This window comes from Ovis canadensis, chromosome 1 (genome assembly GCF_042477335.2).
Source record: "Ovis canadensis isolate MfBH-ARS-UI-01 breed Bighorn chromosome 1, ARS-UI_OviCan_v2, whole genome shotgun sequence".
Classification (NCBI taxonomy): domain Eukaryota; kingdom Metazoa; phylum Chordata; class Mammalia; order Artiodactyla; family Bovidae; genus Ovis; species Ovis canadensis.
The window spans coordinates 264665475-264683378 of record NC_091245.1 but is presented as its reverse complement, the minus strand read 5'-3'; the positions used below and the strand labels follow the sequence as shown (position 1 = coordinate 264683378).

Genomic DNA, 17904 nt, shown 5'->3' with positions numbered 1-17904 from the left:
CAAAGCAGTACTATTCATAGGAAAATGGTTTTGTAGAAAGCATGGATATTTTACACAAATACAACAAAAGTCTTAAAACTGGGCTTTCCTTCATGTTGGGCATGGAGCAGAAAGGCAGTGAGTGGGACTTTCTGCAGTGTGGTCACACAACCATAAGCTTCTCAGGGAGGAAGGAGATCGCCTGCCACCCAGGGATGGAGGGCTGACCTCTACAGAGTCCAGGAGAACGCTTGTGATCTTTTCATTTCTTCCCACTATGCTGCCATGCTCTGGGAGGAATCCAGATTCCTCAGATTTCGGAAGAAACAGCAAATCGATTAGAAAGGGAATGTGTGGCAGGGACCAGAGATTCACATGGACCCCAGAGTGCCTGAATTCACAGGCAGGCGGGAGGGCAAGGCACACAGAGGCCACTGTTGGGAAAACGAGTGCTAGGAGATGAGACAGTGTCTTTCCTACTTTTTTCCCCAAACCTTCTGCAGGCTCAAGTAGTTTGGAGGTGAGGAGTGGGGAGTAGGGAGTCTTATAAAATGATGCTACCGGAACTGTCATAAAAGGGACAATGGGGCCTTCCTTGTTAAAGAGCCCCCACTTCCCAGCCACCCGAAGACAGGTGACTTAAAACACTGTCTATTTCTGCACTTTTCATAATTCCCCGGGTTTGTCGGGTGGACCTATGGCTCAGGATCCCTAGCTTCAGCCCGAGGGACCCCATGTGCAGTTCACAAGGGCCTCTGACCAGCTAGGGCAGCCCCCTCCCAGCCCAGGAGCGGGGGTGGGGGGCGGGGGGCACGTGAGCACCTCCCGCCTAAGGGCTCACTGGGTTCCGCTCTAGCTGCGCTCAGCTACCGCCTGCCTTCCAGGCAAAGCGTCACAGTCACTGGTTCCCCCCTTTTCTTCGCCCTGCACGCGGAGGGGACAGGCGGGGACAGGAGGGGACAGGAGGGAGGGCGGACGAAACTTCAGCCCACTCGCGCCGCGGCTGGATTCGCTTCGCGCATCCTTGATCCCCAAACAGAAGACCTTCCTCGTGCCGCCCCCACCTCTGGCTCCGCGTGGCGGGTCCCAGGAAGGGCGAGGGGGCGACTCCTCCGTGCCGGGTCCCCCTTCCCGCCTCCCTCCGGTGGGGGATTGCACTCACCAGCAGCCGCGGGGCGCATTTTCCAGGTGCGGCTCGGGCCCTCCTGACCCTTGGCCGCAGCTCCGGGCAACAGAGGGAGCCTCTCGAGGGCTGGACTGACCACTGGGCGACACGCCCTGGAGGGTAGGCCGGCGGCGAGGAGGGCGGGCAGATGCATGTGCTGGTGTGTCAGGCGGGTGCGGGCGGGGCGGGTGAGTGCGGCAGGTGCGCTGGCGGCGCCCTGGAGCTCTGGGTCAGCAGCCCAGGCTGACTAGGGGATCAGAGAGAAGTAGAGGGTTTTGCTCTGAAAGGAGGACGCCCTCCCTTTATGGTTGGCGGCTCCAGACCCCAATTAACGTCTCTCAAGGTCAAGAGACTGCCAAGATAGCCATATTCTGAGTCTTTAGGCCAATCCACCCGAATCCAGGTTCGAAGTCCAGGTCACCACGGCCACTGTTCTAAGGCTCTTCGCTTCCTCCAGAAGTTTCTGCCCACTGCTGTTTGCACAGCCCAGCCTCCTGCCTCTTGCTTCCTCCTTGACTCCGGGAGTTGATCGTGGAAAACAGAACAATGTCCCAGCCCCCATGGTCAGGGTGGCAGGGCTGCAGGTCCTTGAGTTTCCAGGAAGCCAGGCATGCTTGAGTGAGAGGCCAGCAGATGTTGGAAGTGAGCTTCCCAGAAGATGCGCCATCTCCAAAGGGAAAGAGCTGCTTCTCACCCACAGATGGCTTGCACTCCGGATATCCATCAGGTTGTAGGGGCTTTTGAAAGTCACGGTGGACTCAGACTCCCAAGGGCAAGTTAAAGCTCCAAGAGCAGTTGGTCACTTTTGTGGAAAAAAGAGTTCCAGAGAGGCAGGGAGTGCCACCCTCTGGATCTATTGGCTCCTGAAGTTCCGTTTCCCTAAGAAAGCCCAGAAGATTCCAAAGTACCCTGGGTGGTGGCGAGGGGGCCAAGGAAGCTTGGCTGTAACCCACCCAGAAGACAGGGGTCTCTATTACAACTCCCTTCTCCGGGACTCCAGCTTCCCTGGTAGTTCAGCTGGAAAAGAATCCATTTGCAATGCAGGAGATCCCAGATCAATTCCTGGGTCTGGAAGAGCCACTGGAGAAGGAATAGGCTACCCACTCCAGTATTCTGGCCTGGAGAAGTCCATGGACAGAGGAGCCTGGTGGGCTACAGAGGCAAACAGTCCGATGGGACTGAGTGACTTTCACTCACTTCACTCCAGGACTCCAGAAGGGTAACCGGCTTGAGCATGGCACATTTCAGTCTGGATGCTCTTTTGAGCTGCTCTATAGTGCTACTCTGGAGAAGGCAATGGCAATCCACTCCAGTACTCTTGCCTGGAAAATCCCAGGGATGGAGGAGCCTGGTAGGCTGCAGTCCATGGGGTTGCTGAGTCGGACATGACTGAGTGACTTCACTTTCACTTTTCACTGTCATGCATTGGAGAAGGAAATGGCAACCCACTCCAGTGTTCTTGCCTGAAGAATCCCAGGGATGGGGGAGCCTGGTGGGCTGCCGTCTGTGGGGTCGCACAGAGTCGGACACGACTGACGTGACTTAGCAGCATAGTGCTACTCAGAAGTCATTTCCCAACTATTCCTAACAATTACACTAAACACTGTGAATCAGCTCGCTAAAGGGAGCGTGGGTTTCATCTCATCTTTGTCTTGAGCTCATCTCATTTCAGAGATGCAGCTTTTATCTCTGAGTTTGCTTTCATTTAAAAAAAATGTGGTCAAAAGTGCTCTTAACATAAAATTTATCACTTTTTACCAAATTAAAATAAAAGTACACTTTTAAGCGAACAATTCAGTGATGTTAAGACTACTCACATTTTTGCACAACGGAACTCTAGAACGTTTTTATCTTGCAAAACTACAACTTTATTCCTATTAATCAACTTCCCATCCCCTCCCCACTAGCACCTGGTAACCACCATTCTATTTTCTGTTTTCAGACTTTGAATAGTTCGGATATCTCAGATAACTGGAATCATACACTGTTTGTCTTATTATGACCAGCTTATTTCCCTTATTATAATGAACCTGAGGTTTATCTATGTTGTAGTATGAGACAGGATTTCAGTCCTTTTAAGACCAGATACTATTATCATATGTGAAACAGATCATCAGTCCAGGTTCGATGCATGAGACAGGGTGCTCAGGGCTGGTGCACTGGGATGACCCAGAGGGATGGGATGTGGAGGGAGGTGGGAGGGGGGTTTAGGATGGGGAACACATGTACACCCATAGCTGATTCCTGTCAATGTATAGCTTTGTCAATATTCATGTCAATATTACTTTACAATATTGTAATTAGCCTCCAATTAAAATGAATAAATTTTAAAAAAAGACCAAATACTATTCCATTATATGAATATCTATTCATCCCTTGATGAACACTTGGGTTGTTTCCACCTCTAGGCTAGTGTGAATGATACTGCTATGAACATAGGTATGCAAATATCTTTTCAATTCTCTTGGGTATATACCAGAAGTGGGATTGCTGGATCATATGGTAATTCTATTTTAATTCTTTTGAGGAACTGCCATACTGTTTTCCACAGTGGCTGCACCATTGTACATGCCTAATAAGTCCATTTCACAAGTGTTCCAATTTCTCTGCATGCTCACCAACATATTATTTTTATTTTATAGTAGTCATCCTGAAGGATGTGAGGTGATGGCTCATCGTAGCTGGATTTCTATGTCTCTAATATATCGGTATTGTTGATCATCTTTTCATGTGCTTGTTCGTTATCTGTGTATTATCTCTGGAGAAATGTCTATTCAGGTCATTTGCCTATTAATAATCTGGTTGGTTTTGTTGTCGTTGAGTTGTAGGAGTTCTTTAAATATTCTGGACATTAACTCATGATCAGATATATGTTGACAAATATTTCCTCCAATCCATAGTTTTAACTGTGAGGATTGTGCCCTTTAATGTGCAGAAGTCTTGTTTGATGTAGTTTTTATTTGGCTCATCTGCTGTTCCTTTTGTTGCCTGTGTGTTTGGTGTCATACCCAATATATTATCAAATCCAATATCAGGAAACTTTCTTTCTATGTTTTCTTATAAGAGTTTTACAGTTTTAGGTCTTGAATCCACTTCAAGTTAATTTTCTTGTACATGGTTTTAGGTAAGGGTCTGATTTAATTCTTTTGCATGTGGATATCCAGTTTTTCCCAACTCTGTTTGTTGAAAAGACTTCCTAGTCTGTCTTTATGCCAGTACCACACGTCTTGGATGACTGCTGCTTTATAATGGAGAAGGCAATGGCACCCCACTCCAGTACTCTTGACTGGAAAATCTCATGGATGGAGGAGCCTGGTAGGCTGCAGTCCATGGGGTCACGAAGAGTCGGACACGACTGAGCGACTTCACTTTCACTTCTCACTTTCATGCATTGGAGAAGGAAATGGCAACCCACTCCAGTGTTCTTGCCTGGAGAATCCCAGGGACGGCAGAGCCTGGTGGGCTGCCGTCTGTGGGGTCGCACAGAGTCAGATCGACTGAAGCGACTTAGCAGCAGCAGCAGCAGCTGCTTTATAATAAGTTTTGAAATCAGGAAGTGTGAGCCCTCCAACTTTATTCTTTTTTTTCAAGGTTATTTTAATTGTTCAGAATCCCCTCAAATTCCGTATGATCCCAAGAATGGATTTTTCTATTTCTGCAAAAAGCAGAAATATTTTGATAGAAATTGCACTGAATCTGTAGATTGCTTTTGGTAGTATAGGTGACTTGTGTGTGTGTTAATTGCTAAGTTGTGTCTGACTCTTTGAGACCCTATTGTAGCCTGCCAGACTCCCCTGTCCGTGGAATTCTCCAGGCAAGAATTCTGGAGTAGGTTGCTATTTCCTTCTCAAAGGGATCTTCCCAACTCAGGGATCAAACCTGGGTCTCCTCAACTGCAGGAAGATTCTTTACTGTCTGAGCCATCAGCGAAGCCCATGGGTAGCTTAACAATATTAAATTTTCAGATCTATGAACATGGGATGTCTTTTCACTTCTTTGTGTCTTCTATAATTTCTTTCAGCAGTCTTGTACTTTTCAGTGTCCTTTCTTAGTTAGGTTAGGGTTTGCTTTCAGTTTGCTATAATCACCGTACATCCAGACCCCACTCCTGATTCTCTCTCTGTCTGTGAGAAACTTCCTTAAGTCCTCCTTAGCAACACAACATAGGATCCATGTCTGGGGAGCTGTATTAAGGAATTTTCTTTAAAGAAGAAATGTTGTGTACACACATTCCCATAATGAAATCTATGGGAGTGACAAACGACTGAGTGACTGTTCGAATAAATTACTGTGTCACTGCTTGTAACTCTATGAAGGAATTTAAAATGATTGGTGTCAGGAGCATTCATTACTTGTAATACACATGAAACATGTATGTGAAATATGTGTTAAGTGGCAAAGCAGGAACAAACAGTGGACACTGGTACATATAAAAGGACTGGAAACACATCAAAGTGAAAAACGATTTCATTTCCTGGAGCAGACTGGAGTGGGTAGCCATTCCCTTCTCCAGGGGATCTTCTGGACCCAGGGATGGAACCCAGGTCTCCTACATTTTAGGCAGATTCTTTACTAACTGAGCCACCTGGGAAGCTGATATAAAGCCACATTACTTTCAAAATTTTGAAAATAAATGTGCACTGAAAACTCCTATAACCTCTGCTTCATCCTCCCCTCTATACCTCATGCTTCCCTGGGCCACCAGCTCATTCTCAAAACTCTCCTCTCTCAGCCCCTCCCCACCCAGCAAGTCTGTTTCATAGGAGTCCCCTCTCCTCCACAGCTACTTCCCCGCCAAGTCCAGAGTTCCCTTCTCAGAGACCACCACTGTCCCAAGCATTTCCTGTAGCCTTCAGAGCTATCTCACCCAAGCCCACATATGATTCCCTCATCCTTTCTATACACATGCTATAATTTTGTACATGGTATTTCATGCCCTACCTTTTATGTTATAATATCTCAGAAGGCATCATATACACGAGCGCACAGACTTGGCCTGTTCCAGTGCATTCCTGTATTCTTTTCTACCGTTGGATTCTTTTGTTGTTTCATTTTTTCTATTCTTTTTATTGTTTGATGAACCGTCTTTTATTGTTGGATTGTAGATCTTTTAACCGTATTTTTTACTGTTGGATGATCCTTTTCTTTTTAAAAAAATTTTTTGGCTGCCCTGGATCTCCACATGGGGTTTCTCTAGTTGCGGCAATCAGGGGCTACTCTTTGCTGCGAGGCATGGGCTTCTCATCGCAGTGGCTTGTCTTGTTGCGGAGCACTGGCTCGAGGTGCACAGGCTTCAGTAGTTGTGGCTCCTGGGCCCTAAACTCAGTAGTTTGGTGCATGGGCTTAGCTGCTCCATGGTGTGTGGGATCATCCAGGAGGAGAGATTGAACCTGCGTCCCCTGCATTGGCAGGCAGATTCTTATCCACTGTACTATAAAGGAAGTCCTCTATTCTTTAAATAGGCTACAGAAGGGCATTTTCCCCCCCCCCAGGCTTTTCTACTATGAACAATGCTGCAGGAAACACCTTTGTGCATCCGTCTTGGGATGCATATAGGGGTGGATTTAAAGTAAATTCCTAGAAGTGAATTAATCAAAGGGTATGTGAATTCTGAATTTTACCAGATACTTCCCACAGCTCAACAGAGCAGTTACACCTATTTACAGGCCAGCCAGCAGCATATGAGAATCCCAATTTTTCATATCCTTCCTGACACATTATATTATCCAACTTTTTGATCTATACAGCCTATTGTTGAAAAAACAGTATTGTTCTAATTGGTTCTCATTAAAGTGATGGCCTTGGCATACTTCCATAGGTTTAAAAGCCATTTGTGATTGATGCCTGTTTGTTTTCCCAGGAAGTATCTAGTCATATACATTGCACACTTTTCTATTGTTAATTTTTTTTTTCAGATTACGTTAGGAGCTCTGAGAAGTAATTTGTGGACTAGATAATACATGCATATAGTTCAATTTTATTTAAAAAATTTAAATTGTATTTATGCATTGTTTTTGGCTGTGTTGGGTCTTCATCACTGCATACAGGCTCGCCTCTAGGTGTGGCGAGTGGGTGCTGCTTTCTAGCTGCAGTGTGCAGGCTTCTCATTGCAGTGGCTTCTCGTTGCAGAACGCGGGCTTGGGCATTCAGGTTTCGGTAGCTGCGGCACTCAGGCTCAGGAGTTGCGGCTCGCAGCTTCTAGAGCTCAGGTTCAGTAGTCTTGCCACAAGGGCCAAGCTGTCCCTCAGCATGTGTGATCTTAGTTCCCGGACCAGGGGTCAAACCTGTGTCCCCTGTATTGGCAGGTGGATTCTCAACCGCTAGACCACCAGGGAAGTTCCCATGGTTCAATTTTTTTAAGTATATTAAAAGGTTGATAGTAATAAATTGCCCCCTTACTCTTGCATTTTCTCTACCCAATAGAAAACCAATAGGTGTTTAATAGGTTATCAATTTCTTGGGAGTCCTTCCAGAATTTCTTTATACATATTCAACTACATAAGAATATCCCTCCCCGCCGACACTTAAACTAACATACTGTCTGACCCACCTCTTGCCTCTCAAGATATCTTGGAGAGCCTGCTGCTTGCACACACAGAGCTCTTCTTCATCCTTCCACACCTGCAAAGCATCCGACAGCAAGGATGGACCACAGTTTACCAGCTCCCTAACACAGCTGTTTCTTTTCCACCTTCTTTTAGGACTAATACTCTGTAATGAAAACCTCTCACATAGAACAAGTTTGAAACAACTTGTTTCAAACAAGTGAAGAAAAGTAAATAAATTCCTAGAAGAACTGCTGAGCTTGTCTACCAGTAATCCTGAGATTCTGCCAGAACAGACCTGGATTGGATGTTGTGTTCACGGACACGTTCCCCTCCCCACCACCCCCAGCAGTGTTCGTGCATACCTCTCTTTAAGGACTTTTCAAGGAAAATTTTTACTGCTCGATTTTCACCTTCATTTGCTTACTTTGAGAAAGCACTGCTGTTTAAGAAGGGACTTCCCTTAAAACACACTCCGATGTGAAGCAACCAAAATAGCCGGGGGGGGGGGGGGAACACCTTCATTTATATATAGTGCAAAGCCCCCCCGCCCCCGCTTCCTACACAAAAGGACATCTACTGTATACATGGATATAGAATTATAAAGTGTATATTATAGTTTTTACAACTTTATATTTATTAGTTCCTTATTGCAGGTAATAAAAAATTTTGTTCCCTGTTTGTTTTTACTTTGGATATCAAATTTTTCTCTGTAGGCAGCTAAAAAATATTTTTCTGTTGATACTTTTGTTTAGCTTGGAAAGACCTTTTCCTCCCTCCCTTTCCCCTATATTTTCTTATTTTTAAATCAAAATATTTGATTCCTCTATACTAAGTTTTGATGGAAATTCAAACTTCAGCTGCCCAGCCAGTTGTTCACTGTTTGTTGAATGGTAACCTTCCTTCATCGATTTGAAATGTCTCTTCCTCATATTAAGTTCCATGTGTAATAATCTTGTACATATCTGGACTTTGTTCTATTCTTTCTGCCTTATTTCCTTCCGATTAGGTATTTTCTAGTGACTTGTGCATGTTTACTTTCCACGTGAACTTAAAAAATTTGTTTTTAATTTATTTTATATTGGAGTATAGTTGATTAATGGTGAATGTTATATTAAATTCTGCTGTACAGCAAACTGATTCAGTTTTACATATGTATCTCATCTTTTTCAAATTCCTTTCCCATGTAGGTTATTGCAGAGCACTGAGCACAGTTCCCTGTGTAACACAGTAGGTTCTTGTTGGCTATCTATTTTATTTACAGCAGTGTGTACATGTCAACCCCAGAGTCTCAGTCTATCCGCATCCTTCTTCGTCCCTGGCAACTATAAGTTCATTCTCTAAGTCTGTGAGCTTTTTCTGTTTTGCATTAATAAATAAGGTCATGTTTACTTTCCCCATGAACTTTGGGTTCAGCTGATGGTTCGTGAACCGTTACTACCCTCCAGCCACGAAGCCTGCACTCTGTTTTGGACGTTTTACTGAGAAATCTTTTTCAAACAGCACAATAGCCTAAAGGGGAGATATCGGAACCATTTTACAGATGTTGAAGTAAAACATCAAATGTCATGAAGTTCATCAGTTAGTGATAGAAGTTTCTCCAGGATTGCAAGCGGCTCCACACATCCTTCCTCTGTAAGTTCATCTGCTTATTTAGTACATCAATTAAGACAACTCCAGGGCCTCCTAATAATTCTATTTTAATAACTATGATCCCTAAGTTCTGTCTACTTGTATCCATGAACTTCCTTGCTTCCGAAGTTTAATTCTCCATCTCAAAAATTCATAGCACATAAAATGCTAAAATTTCAAAAGATTCTTCTGCATAATTACATTTAACTTCTTTACAACTAAGTCAATTCTGATTTTTCTCATTTATTGTACAGCTGGATGTATTGAAATGCTCCGAAATTTCTGAAAACTGACTTCCCTTCTCCTGCAGCTGTGAGATCTTATCACGGGGTCTCCCCAAAATTGCTCACCCTTTCTCTATTTGTTCTCTGTGTAGCTTTTTCTGACTTTTCCTCCAATTCCCTAATTATATGTTCAGCTCTATCGAACCTGCTGTTAAACCTATTCGTTGTTTGTTGTTGTTGTTCTGTGTGTGTGTACATATATATATATATATAATTTCCAGAAATTCTAAAGGGTTCTTTTTCAAAGAAGTCCTCCCTAGGACTCTTCTTCACTCCTCTATACCTGTACAAAGTCTCTTCCTTGTTTGGGGGGCTATTTACAGTCTGTCTCCTTCAGCAGGATATAAGGTCCACCAAGGCAGGACCTCCTCGTAAGCATCTCTGGGACACTAGCGCCCGGAACAGAGCCTGACATGAAGGGGTTTCTCCACGAGTCTCTGGTGAACACCTGAGTACATGGATAGGGCGTGAACCAGTGATCCCACGGGGAAGAGACAGCAAGTCAGGAGTGGGCGGCACGCTGCCACGGGAGCTGGGTTATGAGGCTGACCTGAGGGAGGGGCAAGAGGCTGGCTTAAGGGGCAAAACCCAGGAAACAAGAGGATCCACAGGACCCTGGGAGGGGAACAGAGACAGAGAAGGAAGCATCCAATCAAAGGTAATAAAGACCAGTATCCCCAGCCTGTTTCCTTCTGACCACACAGATTACAAATGAAGGACGTTTGAGGCAGAGGATGTTTGCAACCACATTTTCATGTCCTGGGACCAAAACATCCTAGATGTCTTTTTTTGTTTTTTAAATCAAAACGAAAATTTTAGAGCGCTTTTAGGTTCACGGCACAGTTGAGAAGAAGATATAGAAATTGACAATATATCCCCTGTTGCCCACTCAGGGATAGGCTGCCCCATTATCAACGTCCCCCCCAGAGTGTATATTTGTTAGAACTGATGAACCGACACATAATTACAATGAACTGTCACATCAAAGACACCAAAAGCCCACCGTTTACATTAGATCTTTTTCTCAGTTGTGCAGGCACTGAGGGGTTGCACAAATGGACAATGGCATCTATTCACCTTTATGGCCTTATACACAGTAATTTCACTGCCTTAAACTCCTCTGCCCTGCCTGGTCATCCTACCACCCCACCCCAACCACTGATCTTTCTATTGTCTCTGCAGTTTTGCCTTTTCCAGAATGTTATGTAGTTGGAACCATACAGTGTATAATCTTCTCAGATTGGCTTTTGTTTTTTTAACTTAGTAATAGACATTTAAGGTTTCTCCATATCTTTTATGACTTAATAGCCCACTTCCTTTAAGCACTGAAATGTTCTATTATCTAAATGTACTAGTTTCTTTATCTATTCATGTACTATAAAACATCTGTTACTTCCAAGTTTGGGCAATTATTAATAAAGCTGTTGCAAGTGAAGAGGAAGTAAAGAGCCTCTTGATGAGGGTGAAAAAGCTGGCTTAAAAACTCAACATTCAAAAACCCAAGATCATGGCATCCAGTCTCATCACTTCATGGCAAATAAAAGGGGAAAAGTGGAAACAGTGACAGATTTTATTTTCTTGGGCCCCAAAATCATTCCGGATGGTGACTGCAGCCATGAAATTGAAAGACGCTTGCTCCTTGGAAGGAGAGCTATGACCAATCTAGACAGCATAGTAAAAACATAGAGACATCACTTTGCTGACAAAAGTCTGTGTGGTCAAAGTTATGGTTTTTCCAGTAGTCAAGTATGGATGTGAGAGTTGGACCATGCAGTGTTGAAGATTTTGGTTACTCTAATAAGTGTGTTTTGGTATCTCATTTTTGTTTTGATTTGCATTTCCCTGATGACATATGATATGAAGCATCTTTTCTTACGTGTATTTGCCATCTGTATGTCTTCTTTGGTGAGGTGTCAAGGTATTTAATCTTTTTTAACAGGTTGTTTTCTTATTAAGTTTTAAAATTTTGATTTATTTAGTTTTATTTCCTTTTGGCTGCGCTGGATCTTCACTGCTGCTCACGGCTTTCTCTAGCTGCAGTGAGCAGAGGCTACTATTCATTTCTGTGCACAAGCTTATTATTGTGGTGACTTCTCTTGTGGCCTGAGGGCTTAATTGCTGCACGGCATGTGGAATCCTCCCAGACCAGGGATGAAACGATGTCCTCTGCATTGGCAGGCAAATTCCTACACATGGTACCACCAGGGAAGTCCTTGTTTTTAAGTTTTAAGAGTTCTTTGTATATTTTGGATAACAGTCCTTCATCAGATTGCTAAAGGTCTGTGGCTTATCATAATTTTCTAGACATTGTCTTTTGCAGGGTAGAGCATTTAATTTTAATGAAGTCTAGGTCATCAATAAAATTAAAACTTCAAGAACATTAGAGATATCAAGGGAGCATTTCACGCAAAGATGGGGTTGATAAAGGACGGATGGTATGGACCTAACAAAAGCAGAAGATATTGAGAAGAGGTGGCAAGAATACACAGAAGAACTGTACAAAAAGATCTTCTCGACCCAGATAATCACAATGGTGTGATCACCTAGAGCCAGACATCTTGGAATGTGAAGTCAAGTGGGCCTTAGAAAGCATCACTATGAACAAAGCTAGTGGAGGTGATGGGATTCCAGTTGAGCTATTTCAAATCCTGAATGATGATGCTGTGAAAGTGCTGCACTCAATATGTCAGCAAATTTGGAAAACTCAGCAGTGGCCACAGGACTGGAAAAGGTGAGTTTTCATTCCAATCTCAAAGAAAGGCAATGCCCAAAATGCTCAAACTACCACACAATTGCACTCATCTCACACACTAGTAAAGTAATGCTCAAAATTCTCCAAGCCAGGCTTCAGCAATACGTGAACCGCAAACTTCCAGATGTTGAAGCTGGTTTTAGAGAAGGCAGAGGAACCAGAGATCAAATTTCCAACATCCGCTGGATTATGGAAAAAGCAACAGAGTTCCAGGAAAACATCTATTTCTGCTTTATTGATTATGCCAAAGCCTTTGACTGTGTGGATCACAATCAACTGTGGAAAATTCTGAAAGAGATGGGAGTACCAGACGACCTGACCTGCCTCTTGAGAAACCTGTATGCAGGTCAGGAAGCAACAGTTAGAACTGGACATGGAACAACAGACTGGTTCCAAATAGGAAAAGGAGTACGTCAAGACTGTATATTGTCACCCTGCTTATTTAACTTATATGCAGAGTACATCATGAAAAGCTCTGGGCTGGAAGAAGCACAAGCTGGAATCAAGACTGCCGGGAGAAATATCAATAACCTCAGATATGCAGATGACACCACCTTTATGGCAGAGTGAAGAGGATTTAAAGAGCTTCTTGATGAAAGTGAAAGAGGAGAGTGAAAAAGTTGGCTTAAAGCTCAAGATTCAGAAAACGAAGATCATGGCATCCAGTCCCATCACTTCATGAGAAATAGATGGGGAAATAGTGGAAACAGTGTCAGACTATTTTGGGGGGCTCCAAAATCACTGCAGATGGTGACTGCAGCCATGAAATTAAAAGACACTTACTCCTTGGAAGAAACCTAGTACCAACCTAGTACCATATTGAAAAGTAGAGACATTACTTTGCCAACAAAGGTCCGTCTATGGTTTTTCCAGTAGTCATGTATGGATGTGAGAGTTGGACTGTGAAGAAAACTGAGCACCCAAGAATTGATGCTTTTGAACCATGGTGTTGGAGAAGACTCTTGAGAGTCCCATGGACTGCAAGGAGATCCAACCAGTTCATTCTAAAGGAGATCAGTCCTGGGTGTTCATTGGAAGCACTGATGTTAAAGCTGAAACTCCAGTACTTTGGCCACCTCATGTGAAGAGTTGACTCATTGGAAAAGACCCTGATGCTGGGAAGGATTGAGGGTGGGAGGAGAAGGGGACGACAGAGCATAAGATGGCTGGATGGTATCACTGACTGGATGGCCATGAGTCTGGGTAAACTCCAGGAGTTGGCGATGGACAGGGAGGCCTGGAGTGTTACGATTCATGGGGTCGCAAAGAGCTGGACACGACTGAGCGACTGAACTGAACTGAGGTCATCAATGATTTCGTTCATGGAAGGTGCCTTGGCATTGCATCAAAAAAGGCATCACCATACCCACGACCATGTAGGGTTTCTGCTATGTTATCTTCTATGAGTTTTCTAATTTTTAATTAATTTTTGTAAAGGGTGTAAGGTCTGTTTTAATGTGTATGTCCAGTTGTTCCAGCACTGTTTGTTGAAGAGATCATCTTTGTCCCATTGTATTACCTTTGCTCCTTTGTCAAAGATCAGCTAACTATACTTCAGTTCAGGGGTTTCTGCTATGTTATCTTCTATGAGTTTTCTAATTTTTAATTAATTTTTGTAAAGGGTGTAAGGTCTGTTTTAATGTGTATGTCCAGTTGTTCCAGCACTGTTTGTTGAAGAGATCATCTTTGTCCCATTGTATTACCTTTGCTCCTTTGTCAAAGATCTATACTATACTATACTTCAGTTCAGCTCAGTTCAGTTGCTCAGTCATGTCCAACTCTTTGCGACCCCATGAATCGCAGCACTCCAGGCCTCCCTGTCCATCACCAACTCCCGGAGTTCACTCAAACTCATGTCCATCAAATCGGTGATGACATCCAGCCATCTCATCCTCTGTTGTCCCCTTCTCCTCCTGCCCCCAGTCCCTCCCAGCATCAGGGTCTTTTCCAATGAGTCAACTCTTCACATGAGGTGGCCAAAGTATTGGAGTTTCAGTCCTTCCAATGAACACCCAGGACTGATCTCCGTTAGGATGGACTGGTTGGATCTCCTTGCAGTCCAAGGGACTCTCAAGAGTCTTCTCCAACACCACAGTTCTAAAGCATAACTATACTTAGGTAGGTCTATTTCTGAGCTCTGTATTCTGTTCCATTGATGTATTTGCTTTTTCTTTCACCAATATCACACTGCTGTGGTTGCTGTAGCTTTCAAGTAAGTATTGAAGTTGGGTAGTCACAGTCTTTGGAGAAGGCAATGGCACCCCATTCCAGTACTCTTGCCTGGAAAATCCCATGGACAGAGGAGCCTGGTAGGCTACAGTCCATAGGATCGCTACGAGTCAGATACAACTGAGCAACTTCACCTTCACTTTTCACTTTCATGCACTGGAGGAGGAAATGGCAACCCACTCCAGTATTCTTGCCTGGAGAATCCCAGGGATGGGGGAGCCTGGTGGGCTGCCGTCTATATGGTCACACAGAGTCGGACACGACTGAAGCGACTTAGCAGCAGCAGCAGCAGTGACAGTCTTCTGAATTTGTTCTTCTCCTTCAAAATTGTGTTGGCTATCCTAGGTCTTTTGCCTCTATGAATAAACTTTAGAATCAGTTTGCCAAAGTTCGTAACATAAGAGTTTTGATTGAGATGGCATAGAATCTACAGATAAGTCGGGAAGAACTGACATCTTGACAATACTGAGTCTGTCTATAAGCACAGAATATCTCTCCATTTATTTCATTTTTCTTTGATTTCATTCATCAGAGTTCTGTAGTTTCCTCATATAGATTTTGCAGACATTTTGTTAGAGCTGTATGTATTTAATTTTGGGGGGGTGCTAATTAAACAGTATTGTGTTCTTAATTTCAAATTCTACTTGTTCATTGCTGGTGTACAAAACAGTGATCGACTTTAATGTCAAGTTAAAAAACTTTGTATCCTGCAACCCTGCTCTAATCACTTAGTTCCAGGAGTTTTTTTTTGTTGTTGATTGTTTAGATTTTCCTGTAGAGATGATCATGTCATCTGTGAACAAAGACAGTTTTATTCCTTCCTCCCCAATCTGTATACCTGTTATTTCTTTTTCTTATTAGTCTTATTGAATAGATAGAATGTTCAGTACCAGAGTCATGGGAGAGGACATCCTGGATTGTACCTGACATCAGTGGGAAAGCCCTGAGATTCTCACCACTAAGTGTGATGCTAGCTGTCGGGTTTTTGGTAGACATTCTTTAACAAGGTGAGGCAGTTCCTCTCTCTTTCTAGTTCCCTGAGAGTTTCAACCAAGAATTCTGTGCTGTGAGTATGTTGGGATTTTGTCAAATGCATCTATTAATCTGATCATGTGATCTGTCTTTTTCAGTCTGTTCATGTGATAGACTGCATTAATGGATTTTTGAATATTGATTCAGACCTGCATAGCTAAGATAAAGCCTGCTTGGTTGTGGTGTATCATTCATTTTACATGTTGCTGGATTTGATTTGCTAATATTTTGTTGAAAAATTTTACATGTATATGAGAAGTACTGGTCTACAGTTTTCTTGTAATGCCCCTGTCTGGTTTTGGTAATAGGGTAATAACAGCCTCCAAGAATGCGTTAGGAAGTATTGCCTCTGTTTTTACCTTCTGAAAGAGATTACAGAGAGTTGTTACAATTTCCTCCTTAAATGTCTGTTAGAATTTCACCTGGTGAATTGACTGGTGAATTCAGGCCTGGTGCTTTCTGTTTTAGAAGGTTATTAATTATCAATTCAATTTCTTGAATTAATGTAGGCCTACTCAAATTGTCTATTTCCACTGGTGTGAGTTTTGGCAAATTGTGTCTGTTGCAGGGGAAAGGAAAAAGAAGAGTGAGTTTTCCTGAGAACAAAGGAGATAAAAAGAACAGTGAGCAGGCCTGAACATTCCTAGGTTCTTTTACTTTAACTGCTCCTAACTCTGTATGTTTGTAACTAAGTTTGCTTTTCTGCCCCCTAACTCTGCAGGAGCTATATTTTGCACCTATTATCCTCTGCTTACCCTTACCACACCCTCTTAACCTTACGGTTCCTCTTTTTTATAAAACATATCAGAAAGAAGGCCACAGAGCCACTGAACAGCCAGACTCAATTACTGGGTTACTGATGCCAGCCTGTGACTGTCTTTGAACAAGTCTGTAACACTTTGTCCTCATCTCTGACCCCTGGCTTCGAATTCTCACCTTATACAAGCACTAGTGGTAAAGAACCCACCTGCTGATTCAGGAGATGTAAGAGACACGGATTTGATCCCTGGGTCGGGAAGATCCCCTGGAGAAGGAAAAGGCAACCCTCTCCAGTATTCTTGCCTGGAGAATTCGTGAAGAGAGGAGCCAATCCATGGGGTCAAAAAGAGTCAGACACGACTGAGTGCCTGAACAACAATAACAATGGCTTGAATCTCTGTTGAGACACAATTTATTGGTGACCAAATGATGGGCCCTTTCAAAATTAGAGAAACTAACAAACAAGTTTCTAGAGCACAAACCAAAAAGCCACTGACAACTCCGGGGTCCCTAGGAATTGTGGGATTTTGTCACATAAAGATACCAAATTTGGGCCTAATTGCAAAGCCATCAGACCAAGCTTTGAAAGGTGCAGATTCTGAACTTTTGGTTGGATGGGATACTGCCAAAGGGCTTCCCTGGTGGTTCAGATGGTAAAGAATCTGCCTATAATGCAGGAGACCTGGGTTCAATCCCTGGGTTGGGAAGATCCCCTGGAGAAGGGAATGGCAATCCAATCCAGTATTCTTGCTTGGGGAATTCCATGGACAAAGGAGTTTGGCAGGCTACAGTCCACAGGTTGCAAAGGATCGGACATGACTGAGTGACTAACACACACATTGTCAAAAGGCTTTCAAGACTCTGAAACTGAAACTCATGAATTCCCCGGTCCTAGGCCTGCCTGATCTCCAGAAAGAATTCAAACTATATGTGCATGAGAGGCAGGGGATGGCCCTGGGCATACTTATACAACTGGTGGGAGACATTCTCTGACCAGTAGCTTATCTTCAAAACAGCTGGACACCACAGCTACCCGCTGGCCCCCTTGCTTACAAGCAGTGGCCACCATCTACGATCTACAGAAAGGTTCACTTTGCCCATACTGTCAGGGGAAGCACACTGATTGAAACCACCCACCCTGGCCAGGCACCATAGTAACCATCTGCATGAGTTATTTTACGACAGGCAGTCCTGGTAAGGAATAGAGAACTAATACGCCTACACCAACCAGCTTGCCTGCCAATGGACCAGACCCAGCGGCCGCAACTGGGACCCTTTTGTCCCTGGTCTCCTCCTGACATGGACAACTGGACAGAGTGCCCGACTGGTAAGGAACAAGAGACTTTATTGACCTCTCTCCCCTTCCGTTTCTCTTTCCTTTCCTTAACCCTTCCTATCCTTACCGTTTTTCTAGTACCCCCGTCCTGAATGCAGGAAGCTGGTCGAAGGGCCTCAGCCTGAGCTGAGGATTGGAGACTGATCACCTCCTCTTGGCAGAGCACTCAAATTCTGGTAGGGCCGAGTTCC

The 17904-nt window shown here is 43.8% G+C and overlaps 1 protein-coding gene across 3 annotated transcripts in view; it reads right to left on the bottom strand.

Annotated features, from left to right (window-relative positions):
* The window catches only part of LOC138435968 (beta-secretase 2), a 236949-nt gene that overhangs the window by 59186 nt on the left and 159859 nt on the right, over positions 1 to 17904 (bottom strand). Inside the window, exon 1 of one of the 3 annotated variants that reach the window (XM_069581326.1) lies at positions 1142 to 1625. The exons of the other annotated variants lie outside the window; for them this stretch is intronic. Within the exon in view, the coding sequence (XP_069437427.1) occupies positions 1142 to 1298 (157 nt within the window). The 5' untranslated portion in view covers positions 1299 to 1625. Of the gene's footprint in view, positions 1 to 1141; positions 1626 to 17904 lie in introns of those variants that run through there. 3 annotated transcript variants of the gene reach the window in all.